The sequence below is a fragment of the Lonchura striata genome, chromosome 14 (genome assembly GCF_050655825.1).
Source record: "Lonchura striata isolate lonStrDom1 chromosome 14, ASM5065582v1, whole genome shotgun sequence".
In the NCBI taxonomy this organism is placed as follows: Eukaryota; Metazoa; Chordata; class Aves; order Passeriformes; family Estrildidae; genus Lonchura; species Lonchura striata.
In genome coordinates this window covers 10,069,991-10,088,387 of record NC_140716.1, presented here as the reverse complement: position 1 = coordinate 10,088,387, position 18,397 = coordinate 10,069,991, and the positions used below count along the sequence as shown (strand labels likewise).

The 18,397-nt window shown below is 38.5% G+C and overlaps 1 protein-coding gene, 1 long non-coding RNA gene and 1 other non-coding gene across 7 annotated transcripts in view; 1 reads left to right on the top strand and 2 right to left on the bottom strand.

Moving 5' to 3' along the window:
• Positions 1-2,973: 2,973 nt before the first annotated feature.
• TRNAT-CGU (transfer RNA threonine (anticodon CGU)) lies at positions 2,974-3,045 on the bottom strand. The gene has a single exon. It is a non-coding gene; the product is annotated as a tRNA-Thr (tRNA).
• Positions 3,046-3,176: 131 nt separating this feature from the next.
• The window catches only part of LOC110478889 (uncharacterized), a 44,720-nt gene continuing 29,499 nt past the window's right edge, over positions 3,177-18,397 (top strand). The window contains exons 1-4 of one of the 2 annotated variants that reach the window (XR_014958534.1): positions 3,177-3,511; positions 4,633-4,700; positions 5,635-5,710; positions 13,655-13,790. This is a non-coding gene — a long non-coding RNA (uncharacterized LOC110478889). Of the gene's footprint in view, positions 3,512-4,632; positions 4,701-5,634; positions 5,711-13,654; positions 13,791-18,397 lie in introns of those variants that run through there. The other variant, XR_002466832.4, reaches the window with a different exon arrangement.
• Positions 9,490-18,397, bottom strand: part of MRTFB (myocardin related transcription factor B) — a 67,152-nt gene continuing 58,244 nt past the window's right edge. For all 4 annotated transcript variants that reach the window (XM_021545782.4, XM_021545785.4, XM_085592388.1 and 1 more), the window contains 4 exons: positions 16,342-16,500; positions 15,923-16,060; positions 14,474-14,534; positions 9,490-12,803 (listed from right to left, as the gene is read on the bottom strand). In XM_021545782.4, coding sequence (XP_021401457.2) covers positions 12,265-12,803; positions 14,474-14,534; positions 15,923-16,060; positions 16,342-16,500 — 897 coding nt within the window. In that variant the 3' untranslated portion in view covers positions 9,490-12,264. The remainder of the gene's footprint in view (positions 12,804-14,473; positions 14,535-15,922; positions 16,061-16,341; positions 16,501-18,397) is intronic.

Here is an 18,397-nt window from a genome sequence, read left to right as displayed (position 1 = left end):
TTCATTATGACTTGCAGAGTCTTCTCTGTCCCCAAATCAAATGCAATAAAAACAGTGGAGTTGGCTTCACTTCAGTGTTTTATGAACACTCACATTTAATCAAAACTTGGTTACAGACACCTTGTCTGTCTGCAGCTTTGAAGGGGAATTAGCTGAGTTCACCTGACACTCCTGAGTGTGCTTTAACTCCTAAGTGTGTTTTAACTGTTATTGCAGTGCTCAGCAAACAATTGCCTCAAAATACAGACCCAGGTTTCACCGACATGCGCCCACAGTGTTTCGTTAGCAATAATGCCTGGTTAGAAGTAGATTTACTTTAAGTAATCTCCTGGAATTCAAAACAGCTCTAGTTAATTGCAAAAAGGCCTTTTTAATCTGGCTGGCTTACTTACGGCACACTGCTCCACTCTGCCTGTCACTCTCATTTCCTGAGTGAAAAAGTGAATGGCAGTTTCAAGCTCAGGATCTTTTTCATTAAAAGAAATGGATGTGCTGTCCTCTGTTGGTCATACTGGTTGTCACAAGTAAAATTAAATTTAAAAGGCAGCAAGAGGCTGTTACAGCGACAATGAAAAAAAAAAAAAGAATATGAAACTAAATTAAATTTTCTTCACCTTCTGCATTCACCAATGACACTGCACAGTGTAAGGGATTTATTTTTTTAATTATGCAGTGATAGAAACTAGATTATGGAGAGGACTCATTTCACATGACTGTAGTACAAATTCTGCCCTGGCATTCCCCAGCCCCCCCAGTTGCTGGTTCACCCTCTGTGCCCGGCGTGTGGGTGCCACAATGAGCTGCAGGTGTCCTTGGGAGCCAGGGCAGCAGGGGTGTGCAGCGGTGGCAAGGGCATGGCCAGAGAGAAGTTTGGGGTTTAAATTTGTGTGGGATGCACATTCCCACTCGGCCTCTGCCAGGATCCCTGTGAGCCCTGCTGGGTGAAAATGCCCTCTCTGAGTGCTAATGCTAAGCCTTGCTGGCTGCTCAGGTCAACAATAATATGTAGCATCTGGAGAGGATTGGAGAGATTGTAGCAAGGATGATTAGAGGTGTAGAAAAACTGGCCTAAAATGAGAGATTTTAAAATTTGGGCATTGAGTTGTCTAAAAAGAAGTTGAAGGCAAATAGAGCAACACTGAAAAAAGGTTTAACATCAAGTAAATGAATTCATAATGGCAGCACACCTGTATGATATGTTAATTATTTCTACTTCTTAACTGCTGCTAGAGTTATATTTCTGGGCCACACAAGTTTCTCCTAGGCTGTGAGTGCACAGATAGTTTTCTAATTACAAAATTAATTTCAGATAGATAACCACAGACATGTCTAAAAATGTTATTTTGCAACATTGTTATCATGCTAATAGTTTAGCAATATTACTCAACAAAATGTAAGTTCTGTCTGCAAACTAGAAAAAACAGGCTCTGTGTTATCTGATTTCTGTGTCATTTAACACAGGCCTCAAACCATCGTTAAGAGCCACAGCTCTTATGCATACCTGGTTTTGTCCAAAAAACAAGCACAAATATATGAAAGCTTTATTCATCAGTGGCAAGGTGGCTCACCCCCACCCTCCCCAAGAGGCTTATCGCTGAGACTGTAGTAAACAGAAAGCAGTATTTATCAGATATGTGTTTTGTCCTTGAGTTTGATTTTTGCATTTAGTTTTTACAACTCTCCTATGAAAGTAGTTTCAGGGACATGGATGTAGCTCACTGTCCTTTGTATCCATAAGTAAAAATATTGAAGAATATTTACAAAATCCAGTATAAATAGTTAAGGACATTTATTTCTGTTCATACAACAAATGTACAGTTTATATTCCTGACAACAGTGGTGCAGAATATGAGAGCAAGATTTGTCAGGCAGAGAGCAAAATTGATTGTGTGGACGCAGTGGTCAGTAAAATTTCAAATGGTAAGTAAATATCAAACATGAATCAATAAATATTTCCTTCATTTAGTAATTCTTTTCCTATTTATACTGTTAGGATGTGTTTAAGTGCTGTCAACCCTTTAACTGTGTGGGCAGGTTTGGTACCTCGTTTGGTCAGTGGCACTGAGTTGGACCTCCTGGCCACTTGTGGTCCTGCTGGATCATCTGTGTCCAAAGCACCCAGTGTTTGTTTCACTTGGAGAAGGGGAGCACTGCTGGGCTCCTGTGAGCGTAACCACTGCACCCTCTCCTTACCTATTTTCAGTGTCACAGGGAGTTTTTTCCTATTAGAAAATGTAAAGTACACACTAATCAGATTGCAAACAATCCTTCTAAGTGGCTAGTGATACACATGAAGAAACCTCATGGTTTACTAATCAGAAGACGGAACAAAATTAATAAATATTTAATTACATGGTGGCAGGGTGGGGGTGAACCAATGAAAAGGGGATTACAGGATAGCTGCAGCCTCTGGAGAAGGCTCTCTTCAGACAAGGAGCCGGAGGATCTCTTCAAACAAGACCCTGCAGAGGCTCCACTTGTTTCTCCTAGGAATGTCTGGAAGGAACAATAAGGTAGGCACCAGCACTTGCCTTAAGAGTGCTGTGTAGAAAAGGCGTTTGACATGACTTCCACTCGGCCTCAGCAGTCACCTTGGCCTTTCACATTTCAAACTATTTTTTGTTCCTTCAGGCTGAGCTGAGGGTCTCTTGAAAACAGGATTAGGCTCCAAGAAAAAACGAAGAAAAGCAGTTCTGTTCCTGCAGATGTGAGGAAGGCAGCCAGGCAGCCGCTGAGGCGCGGACAGGAACGACCGAGGTGGATGGCACGACATTGACCATGAGACCCGTGCTGGGTACCTGCGCTCGGGGGGAGCGGCTCTACCGCTGCGGGGCGCGCTCCGGCGGCCGGAGCTCTGCAGAGCCGCCGTGCCCGGTGCCGGGCGGGTCCGGGTCGGGTCGGACGCTCCGTGCAGGGTCCCGGCTGCGGCCGCCGAAAAAGGAGGGGAGAGCTCCCGCCTGCACAGACCCGCCGAGGCACGGACGGGGTTCGAACCCGTGATCTTCGGTTTACGAGACCGACGCCTTACCACTTGGCCACCGCGCCTGCGTTAAGGACTCCTCCTGACGCCCTTCTATCACTGGCGCCACGCCCGCGCGCCCGCCCACGGCCCGCCCTCGCGCGCCCGCGCTGCCACCTGCCGGGGGCGCGCGGCCCTGAGGCGCTGAGGGCGCGGCAGCGGCTGAGGGGGCGGACCAGGAGGGAGGGATCGGCCGGGGCTGCCGCCGGTCCCGTCTCGTTCTGGCTCTCGCTCTCGGTCTCGCTCTCCCTTCTCCTTCGATTCCCCCCGTCTCTCGCTGTCTCCCGCTCTTGGAGCTGCCAGGAGCCTCCCCTCCGGCTGCGGAGGCGTTGTGAGGGCAGCGCCCTGTGCAGCGCGGCCCCGGGGCTCTGAGGGCGCAGCGTTGGGGACGGCACCGGCCAGCGCGGCTTGCAGAGGGAGAAAAGAGCGGGATCAAAACTTTCCTCCACCAAGAAGAGAAACAGGAATGCAAAACGTTGGAATAACTAAATGGTAAATACTAAATTAAGCACATTTGCTGCCTGGTAGCTGTTCCCTCAAAAAACTCATTGTTGTGAATTGCAGAAAAGATACTTACTAGGTATCTTCTAGACGGGATCGCCTAGATTTTTACAAGTGTGACCTGAAAACAAAAGTTTTAGTTTTCATTTAATGTTCGTTGTGGAGGTCTGTTTAAATTCTCCATGAAACTGTTGCTTGATATCCAAGTTTTATATTCCTTTGGGTGTAGTTTTGGTTTCCTTGTGGAAGAAGTATGTGAACATACTACAGAGCTGTAAAGGTTTAGATCAGAGCAGTGATTTGGTAGTGCCATAATGCAGATGCATTACAAGGTTGATATAGAGCCAAAATAATTTGGCTTGGAAGAGACTTTCAAAGGTCCTCTAGTTGAACCACTCTGCAGTGAGCAGGGAAATACGTAGCCTTTGGGGATGTTCTTTGAATTCTCATAATGGAAAGTCATGCTTGATACCTTGACTGTATGAAAATATTTTAGTTCTTTAAAACTTACCATTTTAGTTTGTCTGTGATAACTCTATGCCTGCCTGTACTTAGACAGAGTGATTTGAATTAGCTTGCCCTGCAGTGAAAAGTGTTTAATTTAAACTACTTTACTGGATAGTCAGCCTTTTTAAAGTGTGTTTGCTGTTACCTTGGATAAACTGCCCCAAAAGTGACCTGGTTTTCCAGTCCCTGTGGGCATAACTGATGGCATGGCCAATCCAAAAGCTTGCTGGAATTTAACTGCTAGTCTTGTGCATCACATGCCCTCATCTGGACTATGGAAAGCTGGGAAATGAGAATAGCACTGTTGTATTCTGCTTTTGTCTTGTCAGTGTAATCACTGCAGCATCTCGAAGTGTGATGGTGTGTAGGAGTGGAAGCTGCCTCCCTCAGCTCTCACCCATGTAGTGTTTATCAACAGGGAGGCCTCAGAGAGCCACTTACCTCCCCTGGCTGAAGGACTTACTCTTTGTGTTACCAAGCTGACAGCAGAAAGGAGTTCAGTTTTAATCATTCATGTTTGACTGATGATATGCCATTTCTGGCCTGCTTGCTTATTACAAAATATATTATGTGCCATACCTGCCAGTTGTAACTTGTCATCACAGTTTCTGTGCAGGTCACATCTGTGTTTATGAATGGTTTTGGATCCTTGGAGCTGAGAGGTAATTCTGTGGTGAGTGCAAGAACTGTTTGAATTGTTGGTGGAATTCATGTGGGGTTTATGTCTTCAAATACACTGCATTTTATTAAATGTATTTGCTTGGCATCAGGAATAGTATTTAATGGTAAATCAACTCCTGTTCATCAAGTTCTTCCTTAACTATATGGAGAGATGGGATCTTCAATTTTAATTCATAAAGATCTTCTAACTAAATTAATAGGAAATGCTTGATAAGGTTTAAAAAATTTGTCTACTCTCTGAGCCTAACTTCCTTAGTGTGTCTGGAGAAACTTTTTGTCTAAACAAAGTGCTGTTTATTGGTGTGCTGATTTATCACAATAGCTTTTATAATTTAAAAAGTTACCTGGATTTTAAAAAACTGTAATTGCTCTTTCAGTGTCTGGATTCTTTTGTTTGGAAGTGTCTTTTATGCTGGTCCTTACCCTTGTTTGAGCTGGGTGTTAAAGCCCTTCCTCCATGCTGAACCCTCCTTGTGCATTAAGGGCTGTTCTCTTCTGACACAAGCTTCTTTTAAACACAACATGGCTTTTCAAAAGGGAAGTCTTAGAGGACTCTATTGCTGAAAAGATACTGGCAGAGATTTTGTTGGATGGAGGAATAATGAACTGTTGTTTTTTTTTTTTCTTTCTTTCTTTCCTTAGCTTCCATATGAGATGGAGGTGTTGGCTTTAGGAGAGGCTTTGATGCCTGTTTCACGTGCAAAACAAGGCCTTTCAACACATTCCCTGACTCTTCAGAGATACAGGGGAGCAATCCTATTTATGTAGATTTGGTGCAATTGAGTTTTATATAGACTTGCTATGGGATGCTGAGGAGCTGGACTACTCCTCAGTGAGTTACTTGAGCTTTGACTTTGTTTTAGCTGTATGAAAGAATGTTTCTGTTCACTATTTTAGTTTCTAATCCATAGCACTTCTCTTGGAAGGGGTTCAAGAATGATGCAGTAGATGGCAGAGTGGCCCTGCAGTCCTTTTTCTGCACAGAAGACTGGAGACTCACAGGTAATTTTTTTACATGAAGGCAATTATTTATCTTAGAGTTTCTAATTTCTTTTATGGATAAACAACTTGAATAGAAAAACACCAGGCCCTGGCTGTTGGCTCTCAGAAGCTCTAATTTGTTACTTTGATTTTGTGTTAGGAATGTCTCGGTAAAGTAGCAGACTATACTTTGAGGGGTGGGGAAATCCATGTGACTTCTTTGCCATCAAAGAAACATCTCCTACGTGAGACATTACAAATACTCTAAGAAATATGTCTCTCTAGCAACATCTGTACTATAAACAACAAGCCAATAGGCAGGAGCAAATGGCATTGAATGTGGTACACAGTAAAGACAAATGTGCTGATGGCCATCTGTAGAGCATGTTTGAATAAATTGAGTTTTTACTGAAAATCAAGGTTTAGCCTGTGGAAAAAGTTCAGCATAATCTCAAGTTTTATCAAGCCTTGTTTTGTGTTTACATCAAACAGTAATATGAACACAGCTTGTGAAAGAAGGTTATGTGTTTGTATTTTGTATTTTGTCACTGTAAAACAATCAAACTCTCAGCTGACACCAAAACAAGTCCTTTATCTCTGTTATACTCCAGCTGTAATTTCTTAATTGCACAAATACATAGTCAAAAAGTGCTGCACTTTGTTTTGCAATACTTGTGTTTGGCATGTGATATCAAAGGTAAGTTTGTGGCATATACAGCCTACAAACTTTTACAATGGTTAAAGTTCACAGAGAAAAGGTATTATATGAAGTTTACAGTGTTTATTAGTAATTTTTAATTTTTTCAGTTTTACTTAATTACTATTTTCTACTTTATGGAGTTTTTAATATTTCACCAAATATTAAAATTTCTAATGTCATCATTGTAGAACAGACTTTCATGAGGAAAGGGTGGGTGATTATTACAGGACCGCCTTCACAAAGGGAAGTGTTATACTATGTATTTAAATGAAAGAAAGCTTGTACAAACAGCTCATTGCTCATTCTCATGAAAAAATGCATTCAGGTGTTCTAGAAGCTGAGCAGAATGCAAATCAAAAATACAAAATCTCACAACCCAACACATCTTGAAAACCTTGGAAGAATTTGGGAAAGTCATGTATTAAAGTGCATTACAAGAGGTTTGTAGTGAGAGGACAAAGGGGAACGGATTCAAACTGAAAGAGAGAAGGTCTGGATTGGGGATTAGGAGGAAGTTCTTTACCGTGAGGCTGCTGAGATACTGGATGAGTCACTCAGAGAAGCTCTGGCTGCCCCATCCCTGGCAGTGTCCAAGGCCAGGTTCAATGGGGCTTGAAGCAACCTGGGATAGTGGAAGGTGTCCTTGCCCAGGACAGGGAACAAGATGAACATCAAGGTCCATTGCAACCCAGGCCATGCTATGAGTAAATGATGCTATATTAAAAAAATGCTAAGAAAAATGGAAATCCAAACCTAAATTTCAAGGGTTCGGGAAGTCTGTTCTTAAAGATTTTGGCTCTGATTTTAAAGACAACCATAATTCTTTTGGGGTTTGTCTAAGTGCAGATTCGTTCTTACTCCTTTTTGTGAGAAGGGTACTTAGAACATAGGCCAAATGTATCAGACTCATAAATGTCAGAATGATATTTTTCATTTTAAGTAGTAACCATGGACAAATGAACAGTTTTCCTTTTTTATTTGAGACACTTGGCAAAAATGCTGAAATATCAAACATTTCCTCAGTAGCTACAATATTGCCACTATGTACAAAATATTTGATAAATGTAGTACACATATAAAAATACAGTATGCATTACATATATACAGTACAATGTGCAAAACATATGGCATTCAAACATATGGAATTGATTTTAGGGGTGCAAACAGCAAATACAAAGGCATCATGGTTCTAGAAAGGCAATACATAAACTGACGCCCTGATTGCCATAATTTGCATTTAGTAAAGTAGTGCTTAAATGAAGAGGGCCCCAGAGACAGGTGTTTATCTTCTTCTTTTCACAAAATGAGATGCTAAGACATAATTATGACTATGAAAAGATGAAGAGAAACATCTACTAGGGTTAGCGTTATTTCTACTGCAAGCAGTACTGTGAAGAAATTCCTATCTGGAAAAAAAGCCTGTGCTATTAGTTACTACAAATTTCTCAAACAACAAAAACAAATCTGTACTGTTAAACATCAAAAACAGCTTTGAAAATATCTACATCCTTAATTTTAAAAAAGTACGGATAACACTTTTGGGGACTTAAATTTCCTATGTTTTAAAATACAAAGTGCCTCCTTTGGCAATATAAATGGCAATGCTTTGGTTCCTATTTAAATGTTTATATTATTATAATTTATTTTAGGCTGTCTTTTGAATATCTGAGCTGTATAATTTTATAAAAATAGTGTGATTCTATAGTTATTAACCATTCCCTGCTTTTTTTTTTTTTTTTTTTTTTGAGAATTTGCTCTCATAGCTAGAATGGCTTTTTTTTTGGCTAGATTTCTACAAATACATGTATGCACTTTTAAATTAAAAACACTTTATATTCAGTACTGGACACTACAGAATGATGTAGGTGTCTCTTTTTTGCACTTTATTCCTAGCAAACTGGTATAAAAGGAGTATTTGAGATTGGTTTCAGGTTTTAATGTATGCTCTTTATTGGCCACGTATATACTATATGTAACTCAATTCCACAATCTCCCACGAAATACCTTCTGGGCTATGGTCTAGAAGTCACTGAAAGGTGATTTCACAGACCACAATACAAAGAGTTTCAACAGAACATTTACTAGAGATAAGTGGAAGATTTTTTTTCCAGTTTTAACAGAGTTTTCTTTAAGTTTATAATATACTTAAGATGTCATCCAAATAATAATTGTTTACATCGGTGAACTTTCCTGTGTTTTGATTACATAATGCCCTTCCAGTTCAATGTATCTTGTAATTGCAGTTTCTTTGCCTTGAATATAATTTAGCAGCTTGTGCTTGTGTTCTCATTACAGTACCTACATGTTTGAGGCACCTGAATATTTGAGATTATGTAACAGAAAAGTTTGACACTTCTGTTTGGATCACCATCTTCTCTGAACATGACTCTTGTTGGTGAATTTAGAAATAACTGGGAAATAAATGTATTAAGTAGTAATCATTTCTAAAAGCTGTGGCCTCAGCTTTTTGAAGTTCTGATTCTGCAGATCTGCAAGCCCACATTACTGGGTTATACTTTAAATTTCTGTAGAAAACAACTGCCATAAATTAATGTTATTGTCAGAGAGAGTATGACAATGCTCTTTTAACTATTTCTAATGTTAAAACAAAATTTGGCCTGCATACTTCCTTGCTGTAACTGATGCTGAATGGCATGAAAAGTGTGCAAATTCCATTTCTCTACTAAACACAGGATGTGACTCCTCTTGAGTAACATGAGCATAGGAAAACATTGTCTGAGCTCTCTCTGTCTAGATGTGAAAACAACCAACTTTTGATTTTCATACTGATTAAAAGGTATTCTAAATTATTTTGAAGGACCCACTAACACCACATTTGATAGGATGCGTTCTGTTAGTATACTGCAGCCATTAAATGGCAAATTTAGTGCCAGTGCATTCCTTTGCAACTGTTCTCGTAATGAGAAAGATTCAGTTCTGTGCAGTCAAACTGCACAGTCATGATTAATTTCTAAGATGTATTTGTGCTACAAAAATTTTCATGTAAAACATGCACACACAAAAGTCTAAGCAAAACCTATTTCTGCCATAAACAGGCATATACAACTGTGGCAAACATATCACATTTCAGAACAAAGTCTAAAGCAAACCATTTTATATAAGGTTTAATACACAATTCTGAAATGTACAGAAAAGTAATCACACATTCCCTACACTAGAATATTTGTACTTCAGAAACTAAAATGATCCCTTAATTTTTTTTTTTCCAAATAGATGTTCAGAGCAGAAAGCTATACCACACTGATAACAAGACATCTCAACTGTTTGGATTTATTTTTGCACAAAGATTCCTATGGATTAATTAACATTCTACACTGCCAATAAGGGTAATTCTGTAGCAAGATGACTTTGCCAGTTTCAAGCTGTATTTACATGCACATCAAAAATGACAGTACAGTTGCTCTAGGTTAATTTGTCGTCTAAAAATTAATTTACTTGCCTCTTATTTAATCAGGAGGCAGGGTCAAAAAGGGATAACTCTAACCACACATATATTGTATGATGTCTGGTGTATCACACATAATAAACTGACAGTACTGCAGAACACTAAATTTCATTCAGAGTTGTTCCTATCAGACCAAGAGTCCTTAATTCTTATTCTTGTAACAGCCGAGGGCACTTCGTATCTCAGAGTATCAGCTCCCAAGACAGGATGATGAACAGGAATGCAAAAAGTTGAATGTTAAGTGTTCACTCTTATTGGAAAGTCCTATACCATCAAAGCTTAAGGCAGACAGTCCACATGTAATATTGTACTTAAGTATTGTAGGCACAGCAAAAAAGAGTAAGGAATTATGTCTTTCAACTGCGTGTAGTGAAAATCTCCAAAGATTGTTTTCTTGTACTTAGTTTCATATTACAGTAATTGGCCAGTAAAACCAGTGAAGATACATAATGATTTAAAGTGCTGTAATTGATATGATGCAAACATATGGTATCAGTTCAAACCCTGAATCAATGATGTAATACATTATTTTATCTGAAGCCAATGGAATTCTGTCATATCAGTCAACCAGACTGCATTATATCTCGAGACACAAATTTTCAGTTAATTCCATAACATTTTCTGACAAAAGTATTTGTTTGATGTTAACATGATTGTGTTTTGTTTTTCGTTTTGAAAATGTGATGAAGGTTGCTAAATGGATAACAGCTATTTACTGTTTTCAGTATTTCTTTGATACATATCATGATTCTAACAAGTAGGCAAAAGCTTTAGGGCATTTTTTCATTCAATCCTACAGAATTGTATTTTTGAAGCTTATGGGTGAGGAAAGAACCATGCAATGAGATCAGTTTTCAGACTAGCAAAACATACAATGTTTCCCCATTTCAGGAAACACGGAGTGTTTCCTTTTATCTTAACTTAGGAATTCCCTAATAGGAAGTTCCAATTTTGTGTTTGATTATCAGCCTCCATCATCTATGGCAACATTTAAAGGCTATTACCTGAGAGACAACCATAGAATGTCAAAGTATATTAGTTCTACTTGAATTTTTTGTTTGTTTTTCTAACTGCTTTCAAAATAGACTCTGGAAACAACAACTAAGGGCATTAAAACAAACAAAAAAATTCATATGCTGTGCTGTGAGGTCAGAGCTTAATTTTTGCTATTCTCTGTTTCAGATATGCAATATGCCTTCTTATCACAAACAATACATTCTGATCCTGGTGTTTAGGATTCACACTGAGCAGCTTCTCTGTTGGTTTTCCTGATGTTATGTAGTGGTTGACAAAGCTGTTCAACAGACGAAGTGTTCATTAAGAAATTATGGTTTGTCCTGTAAGCAGTCCCCTGCAACTTGATCTTGTCCTATAAACATCTTTTATGGAGGGCATTTGGACTATTCTTGCATAGATGCTTGCAGGATTGTAGTATACAATACTATTAATTAAACTTTTCTACTTCCTCAAACTTTTCTAATATGCTGAGATACTGGATTCAATGATCTAACAAAGTTGTATTTTGTTAGACAAAACAAAGTATCCTCAAACACAAAGCACAATGGGATATTTACTTCCATTATAATAATCTCTTGTTTGAAGACCACTGTGTTCCCCTCTGTTCACAAAAATAAGCTATATAAAGTTAAAAGAGTATACAAATAACTGTCTGATATACACATTAAAACCTACCTATTAAATCCAAAGCATTGCTATAGAAAATTCAGTGTTCTCAATATTACCTGGCTTCAGTGACAGTGGATTTCTTGCAATTATACTTAATATCCCTTTGGATGCAGTTAAATTCCTCCCTCATGATTAAAGAATGGGGGAAGTGTTTTAAAATCCACAAAAGCAAAATATAAAAACGATTTGAACAAATTAAGAGACTAGATATATGAAATTTCACTGAACCAGCCAGTGCTTCTACTTGCCCTTGCCCTCACAATTAGTTCTGAACCTGGCTCAGGCTTTCCACAGGAACAATGAAGTGCAGTGATACCTCCCTCCCCTCTCCCAGACATTTGTTCACTGGGTCAATACAGAGAACTGACATCTCACTCTAAGTTTAGTCATGTTGTGTTGCTCATTTAAGCATTACAAGGTCAGAGATGTAACTTCTTTCTTAAATATCTGTGATACATTTACCTTGGAGTACTTTTAATCACGAAGTACAATTATCCTTTCTTGACTTGTGAAATACAGCTTTCAGAGGGCCCTGATCTGCATTACTGATAGGTGCATAAAGTGATTCACTGTTGTAAACTTGAAAATCAATACGGAATTAGCTTCAAGCATTTGTTCTTCCAAACATTACTGTCTTAGTTTATGTTAACTGCAATCAGAACGGTATAATAATGGACCTCTGCTGTAAAGAGACTTGCAGGTCGTGTTCTCATTGGCTATAAATTAATCCCAGTGCAACTGCAGATCTTGTGGATCTAGAAAGTCAGTGGAAAACACACTTGGGGCAGCAGAACTGAGAGGGGTGAGTCCAGATGAGGAGCTAGGCATTGTAATGTCCAGCCATTCCATATTGTCCAAATTTGTATCGGGAAGGTCAAGAGACAGACAAGAATTACTAGTAGTAAACTGTGGGTCAGATGTTTCCATGGGTGAATGAGAGTTATCTAAAATGCTGGAGTGATTAAGCAGATCATTCTGGAGGTCTTCAATTAAAGAAAATGACTCTCTGTCCTCATTACTGCTTGTCAGTTGAGGAATTTCATTACCTGATGGTAAAGTTCCATCCAAGAGGGCTTCAAGTTGGTTTTCCAAACTTATAGATAAACTGGTCGTTGGTTCTAAGGACACAGGAGGAGGGGCCATTTGGATCTGCGGAGGTGGACGGGATATTACTGTGTTCACTGGCATTGTAGTGATGTTGGCTGTTACTGGTCTCATTTTAGATATGGGAGATGGTTCTTCTTTTATTGGAAGGGAAATCTCTGTAATAAAAAAACCCCACTGTTGAATTCAAACAGATAATGACATAATATCCTCAAACTTATAACTTCCAGCCCACTTTAGGATGCATCCAAAGTGAATTAAGGGCAGTAACAGTCACTTTGCTGCTCCACTCATATTCACACACATCACTCTGGCACAGCCTCCATGAACAATAGAGTATTTTTTAAAAGTCCCAGAGTTCAGCTTTCAGTGATAGCTCAGCCAATTAGTATGAGTGTTGACAAAAAAAGGAATGTATCTCTAGATATTACCTTAACCTCCTTCATGTTTATAGTTCTTCTCATTAACTGGAATAATTATGGAACCAACACATTTCCTTGTCTAGAGAAGAGTACACAAACCAATTTTCAGTTTCATCCGTTTAGTACTGTCCACATTGGTTAATTAAGAGTTCACGGGATGAAATTATGTGATTAAGAAGCATTTATTCCCAATTCTAGAATCTAAAACTACACTTCTTTATAAGACAGTGGAAGTAACAGTAAGGGGAAATAAAGCATAAGTTCCAATTTATTCTTATATGTGAATGAAGCCCAAAAACAAGACAGACAAATATGCAAATAAATCCTCTAGCACAAGTGACGTTCCTAGCAGAAAAAATATACCTGACAATGCATTTTGTGCTGGTTTTCCAAGCAAAACCCCACATCCTTCTAACTTTCCTAAAGTACATTAGTAAACAAAACATTTTTCAGTGCAGAGCTTACTTACATTAAGTGCAACAGCCCTGAATGCTTTACTTTGTTTTTTTTTCATAAAGATGACATAATTTGGCTTGAGTTGTTGAGTACTCAAGTTACTTATCTCAGTCTACTCACATTTTCTGCAGGTGACCTTGTAATTTGCTTTGAAAAAGAAAAAAATACTCTGATGTTTAGAAAATGGCTAAAGTCTTCCAGTAGCTGAGAACCCATCCCTCTGCCCTGGCATTCACTCCTGTCAAGATCCTTATATGACAGCAGTTACAAACCATTCCGTTAATTGAATCACTTGGCACCACAACATTTCCCAGTATTGTAATGGCTTCCTAGTCTACTAAGCCTAATCATGGCTGAAAGCCTCCTTCTTTTACGGCTGAGCTACTCTGTTTATTACTCTAGTTATATCACTGCCTTTCTGATAGCTCTCTTATTTTAACTGACATAAAGTTGTTATTCATTAATGTCTCCATGTAGTTCATGCAGACTTTTCCCAGTAATGTATCTTTGATGTTTATAGTTGATAACACATAGTTATATTTAATGAAATTTTACTATCAACATGCTTTAACTCTTACCTTATTCTATTCTTTGTATAATTTCAATAAATACGTTATGGACTTGCCGAACCTTTCTAATTTTGATAAAGTATGTCTGTGCTAACCTAAGGTGTTATTTTAATCATTTGAATGCTTTAGAGATTATTGTAAAGGTCTGCTTCAGCTAATTTGCAAGCATTGAAGTTCCACAGCAGGTTCACTGTTTGTGTTTTGGTAAGTGTTTTCTTTAATAAGGAACTAAGCAAATTTTCAGAATTTTCAGAAATTTAGCTTTTTCAGGCTAGATAGATTCCAACTCCTGTCCGTAAAAGAATTCTCATTTGATTACAGCAGCAAGTTTTCATTACCAGGTTTTATATTTTTACATCACACAGCTGTCAATGAGCTTACCTCCACTCTTGATAAGAATATCAAAAAGATCATCCATCTGCTGACTGTGTGCACTGGAAATCTGTAGTGCAGGAGAACAGGGTTATTCTCTTTCATGTAGCATTTTTTCCTATGCTCATTGTTCCTAGTTCCTATCAACAGTATGTAAATACTAACCTATAATAAAGACTAAAATCCTTAATATGAAATTGTCTATCTAGAAAACAGATACTTTGGAGAAACATTTGCAATCTCTATAGTTGGTTTCAGTACAAAGGAATAGAGAAAAAGCATGACAAAGCCTTCATGAAGGCAACCTAGGAGAGAGGTGCAGGAAGCTACGGATCAGGAGAGTTACTGGCCCCATTTTGTACCAGGGTAATAATAACTGCAGCACTTTGGGGTTGCAAACCCTGCTCTACCATCTCTCAGAGATAGCCTGTGAATGTCCATCATGTAAGATACATTTCAATAGTGTCTTCGGGGCTTTTTCCCAATTTGTAAATTTATGTTCTTTTCTTTTTTTAAAGGAGAGGGTAAGCTTTTAAGAATTGCTCATCTTTGTTTTAAACAGCCATCCCCTAAATAACTGACCCTTAAGCAAAAGGTAAGAAAACCCCCCACAAACCCACTCATTCAAAAAGTCCAGAAAAAGTGGAGACTTTCATGAAGGTCTGAAGAAGTGTTTTAAACCATTGCTTATACTCCAAGGATGGGAAGTGATTTGTCATCAGGAGATCTAGTGGGGAACCCCTGGCTAACTGGTAGGGATAGAGTGACATAAGACAACCTGTGTGCCCTCACTGTGGGGATGTCCCACACATGCCAAGGACACAGGAAAGGGCATTAGACACCATAGGTGTGCCTGCCACCACAAAAACGCAGCCAACACAAGGCTACAAGGTTTTATCTTTTGAAGTAGTTCTGAAATGCACAAAATTAGGAATACTCATTAGTTTTGTTTACAGATTTGCTCCAATACAAAGGAACTTCTACCCTTATCAAGGTTAAACACTACACAGGATTGTTCACCAAGATCACTCAGTACAGACTCTTTTCAAGCAAGCACCTAAGCTCATGTTTGCCTGTGTGTATAAACACATTCACATTATCCTCAACTTCACTCACTTTGGAAAATATGAACATATTTCCTCTCTTAAGTGTGGGGTTTGGGTATCCCATATTCTCAAAACAAGTAATTTGAAGGCTAGTTACTGTTAGTAGCAACAGCAGCATTATCCCAATTTGATGTATCACCAACTGGGAACTGTAAGACTTATTTACATATATGCTACTTTAATAAAAGAATAATGAAACAGGAGTCCACTGGTTAAACACAGTTATGAAACTAGTGACAGGGTATCTTAAAAAATCTTTACACCGAACAAAAAAAATCAAAACCTAAAACAAGCAGTGGCTTTGGTAATTGTAGAGAAAAGTTTTGTTTAACAGACTAAAGAAGATAAGTACCTCACGCTGTGATGGCTGAATACTGCGGGTCTGTTTTATGGCCTCTTCGTAACGAGGAGGATCTTTTGTCTTGGACACTGTGTTGTTGAAGAGGGGCTGCTGAACAATGTAAGGCTGGGCTTGAGATGGAGACCCAGGCTGCATGAAATGGCAAAATAATGACTAAATAATGTGATTTAGTGAATTCAGGATATATCAAGCTCTACAGATTATTCTATTTTGTCACATCAATCTACGTATTAGTGTAATCAGAGGGATAAAATAAGTTTCTTTCTCCCTAACACATATGCATATATAAGCATTATTAAAATCTACAAAACATTCTTCTTTGAGTGAACTGCCATATTAAGCAGTCACATGTTATATAAGAATAGTAATATAAACCTGAACCTTATGGAAGACTGTTGAGATATCCTTACCTTGTTGGGAGCAGCAGGTCCATTCTGCACAGAAGGGACCTGATTACCACCAGGGTGAATGTTAGAATTTGATGTTTTATTAATAAAAGATTGTGAAGGTGTTGAAACTGGTGCAGTCTGATAGGAAAATACTGCATTTGATGTGGCAGGTGGAAAAACCTGAAAAGGATTAACAGATAAGTCTCAGATTGTGGGTTTTTTAGTTTTTAAAAAAAGGGTAATATTGGATAAATTACATTAATGCAATATAAGACTTTTTTTCTAAAAGATTTTCTTGCTTAAATTCCCTATTAAGTGAATGTTATTTATACTGATTTTTCCTTTCAGTGGAATAATTTTTAAATTCAGAACAGTTAGTTTCTGAAAGAAACTTTGTGCTCTGACATACTTTCATTCATCACTCATTACTAACAACATTTTCCTGCAACTTTCCAGGAAGCATGAGTAAAGTGTATGGAACAGTTCAATAGCATATCCATGATTTCCCCATCTAGTGGACAGTCAATAACATGAGCTTATTTCTGACCTGATACAAACATTTGCCCTCTCTTGCTGGTTTTAAGACAGAATGGTTTGTCTGTGCCATATAATTCTAATTTTTTTTGTTAAGTACCTACAGGTATCTATGAGGATTGAGGGAGATGCAAAAGATAAAACTGATGAACACGGGTATCAATTATAAGTTTGGTTACTGGTATATTAAAGTTTTTATTTCTTCAACTGGTAGTTCACATACTCATTGCAAATGATTCCCAGCAGTATCCTGCTCCTCATACTTTGGAATTAAAGGGAGATGAAGAGAAGCTATGAATGCATCAGCAAGTAAGGCTGTTTTAAATTCAGTATCACTCCCAAATACCTTTATAACAAAGGTGACAAATCTTATGTCATGGATGGTCATGCTGAATGCATGAGGGGTGTCCTGATCTGTTGTATCACATAATTTTTTTTCATTTTGATGTAAAATCCAGTGCAATAGCAAGCTGCAAACTCTGCTGGGAACTGTGGTCTTTATGACAACTCATCTGAATAACGGGGAGGACTGGAGTGTACAGATGTTGGTTATGTTCTACAGACATTTCAAGGAACTGGGAGGCAGCAATGGCAGCAAGCTGCCAGTCTCTGGTACAAGTACATGCCTCAGGATGACTGGAAAATTTCTCTATAGGACCTATTGCATTAACAAGGTAATATTAGCCCCTCACCAAATCCCAGAGAACCTGCATGAAATCTGCATTTAGGATGTATGTCAGTTTTGACTTCTGGAGGATAACCTCAATGTCCATGAAATTACAGACTGAACAAGCAGTGTGAAGGGTATTGATGCTCCTTTAGCTGTGTTCCCCTTTACTACCCATAAGGTAAGTTCTTATCTGCAACAATAGCCCAAGCAGAGGTAGATAAGGTTACACTGCTCAGGTACAATTCCCAAGTCACAGCAGAACATGGGGTTCATGATGCACTTTTGTAAACTGAGATAAGAACTCCGAAGGCTGAGATATAACAGTTATATAATATACTGTAAAAATGACCCTCTACATCCTGGAATTTGAGTTGTTTCTGAATTATCTGTCCATAGGGGCAGGCTGGAAAACCTTGCTGTCCACTGATAAGGATGTAATAAAGGTCCAAAACTAATCTCCATGTTCCTAATAACAGAGGTCAGTCTAGAAGAGGCTCAGAGGAGGAGAAAACCCTTTCTTTTGTGATGACTGGTGCTGATGGGTTGATATCGGTTCCCATATGAACATAACTGGATTGGCAGTCACAACTGTACATCCAGTGCTGAGGAACATGTTTTGGAATGGGACATTGCATAGCTGACTGGTTTTGGTAGAGAGGAAGAGAAGGATCTCTCTGAATCATACCCTACCATCCTTAAGAGGATGTATGGTAGGGTTTTAACTCACTGGAATTACCATCCTCAAGATCTTGAGTCCATAGCTTTCTTCATAAAGAGGGATGAAATCAACAAGTAAAGTCACAAAACCAGAATAAACTTCTATAAAAGAATAAATCTTTGAAGTCATAAGTAAAAGCTTTCTCTTAAGAACTG